This window comes from Loxodonta africana, chromosome 7 (assembly GCF_030014295.1).
Source record: "Loxodonta africana isolate mLoxAfr1 chromosome 7, mLoxAfr1.hap2, whole genome shotgun sequence".
Taxonomy (NCBI): Eukaryota; Metazoa; Chordata; class Mammalia; order Proboscidea; family Elephantidae; genus Loxodonta; species Loxodonta africana.
Genome location: NC_087348.1, coordinates 21,031,777 through 21,033,939, shown reverse-complemented (window position 1 = coordinate 21,033,939; position 2,163 = coordinate 21,031,777). Strand labels below are relative to the sequence as shown.

The window sequence follows — 2,163 nt, the reverse complement described above, 5'->3', positions numbered from 1 at the left end:
TAAAAATCCTATGGATTACAAGGGTTCAATCTCAAACAGATCATGCCGATGGTGCAGGACTAAGCACCTTTTTATTTCTTTGCACTTGGGGTCACTGTGAATTCAGCACTAACTCAAAGACGTATAACAACAAAAAATGCGAATTGTTTTTCCATTGTTTCTTCAAATGTTATAATTTGTTTAGAAAATACTACTGTTTCTTCCCAGAGGAGTAACTGGACCAGATGGGCCAACAGAATCTAACAGTGTTCACTGAATTAATTCTAATAGGAGTCACAAGACACCCTGAGCTGCAGCTCCCCCTTTTGGGGGTCTTTCTTATTATCTACATGATAACACTGGTGGGAAACCTGGGGATGATCATCTTGACCAAGGTGGACTTCCAACTACACACGCCTATGTATTTTTTCATCAGACACCTAGCCTTCATTGATCTTGGTAATTCTACTGTCATTTGCCCCAAGGTGCTGGAAAATTTTACTGTGGATCAAAGTACCATTTCCTATTATGTATGTGCCACACAGATGGCTTTCTTCATTTTGTTCTTTGTCAGTGAACTTTTTATGCTGTCACCCATGGCCTATGACCGCTACGTGGCCATCTGTAACCCTCTGCTCTATAATGTTATCATGTCCCCAAGACGTTGTCATGTGCTCATGGATATTCCATACCTCTATAGTACTTTTCAGTCTCTGATGTTCACCATTAAGATTTTCATATTGACCTTCTGTGGCTCTAATGTCATCAGTCATTTCTACTGTGATGATGTCCCCTTGATACCTATGCTCTGCACAAATGCACAAGAGGTACAGTTGTTGGTCATAATGTTTTCAGCATTTAATTTGATATCCTCCCTCCTGGTTGCCTGCTGTCCTACCTGCTGATTCTGATAGCCATATTTCGAATGCATTCTGCTGAGGGCAGGAAAAAAGCTTTCTCCACATGTGGTTCTCATCTGACAGTGGTGGTTGTGTTTTATGGAACTCTTATTTATTTATTTTTTATTTATGTATTTATGTATGTATTTATTATTTATGTATTATTTATTTATTATTTATGTATATGCAACCCAAATCTGCTCATATGATACTGACACAGTGGCCTCTGTGTTTTACACTTTAGTCATCCCCATGCTTAACGCTTTGATATACAGCTTAAGAAACAAAGAGGTAAATGATGCGTTCCACAGAGTTTTTAAAAACTGATGTCAGCTTTGTATTTAATATTCGATATTCAACCTTGTTTTAGTAAACAATGTCAAAGGTAATATCATTTGACAATATTTCTTATAGATATAAATACATTCTCTTTAGTTCCAAAGCAAAGACGAATTATAAATCCTAGACGGATTTTTTTTTTTTTAGATTATACTCAGACAAACCAATCCTATTTTAGATCTCAAATTAGATGTCACCTCCCCAACATTCCTTGCTTCCTGTTCATTGATTACTTATGTGATTTCATAGACCCTCATACTTCTACAATGATTATATTTATTACACTCTTGATTAATAAAATATGTGTTTGTTTCTGTCAGTTTTTCTAACGATAAGGATCTTCTCAATCTTTTTTCTATTCCATTTTCTAAGCCTAAAGCAACTGTGTAAACAATGTTGGAGACAAAGGGTTATCTGTGTTACAATTAACGCATGAAGACTTTATTTGTCCTTTCGTTATGAGTCAATTCTGTAGTGAAAATAAATTCTTAACAGTGATGAACTAAAATGTGTAAATTTGACTAGATGATTTTGATTTTTTAGCATTTAATTTGATTTATTTCGTCCTTAGATAACTAGTGTCTTACATGTTGATTCTCATGGCCATATTCCAGATTACCGTATAGTACTTATGGGAAAAAAAAAGAATGGATAATGCAAAGTGAATTAAAACAGAGAGGATGACAATAGGAAGAAGGGAAAACTAGAACTCTGTTGGGAAAGACTAAAAGATTTATTAAACAGTGTAACTAATGGACAGCATGAAGATGAAAAGTATTATAAGAATGAAGAGAAAATGTTGATACATTTCTAATTCCTGTTTTCAATGGATTGAAACACGTTACACTGGTAAAAAAAAAAAAAAAAGTAAGGAACGGCATGTTAAATGGGCACATTACTCTTGGATGAAATTGATTTATTTATTTTTTTTTATTGCTGAATGCCC

At 34.5% G+C, this 2,163-nt stretch overlaps 1 protein-coding gene across 1 annotated transcript; it reads left to right on the top strand.

Moving 5' to 3' along the window:
* Nucleotides 1–224: 224 nt before the first annotated feature.
* LOC135232030 (olfactory receptor 8K5-like) lies at nt 225–884 on the top strand. Its single transcript, XM_064289306.1, has one exon. The coding sequence runs from the start codon at nt 225–227 to the stop codon at nt 882–884; it is 660 nt and encodes a 219-aa protein (XP_064145376.1).
* Nucleotides 885–2,163: the final 1,279 nt, after the last annotated feature.

Coding starts and splice junctions, on each gene's coding strand:
- LOC135232030 (XM_064289306.1), top strand. CDS start 225: ATGGGCCAACAGAATCTAACAGTGTTCACTGAATTAATTCTAATAGGA.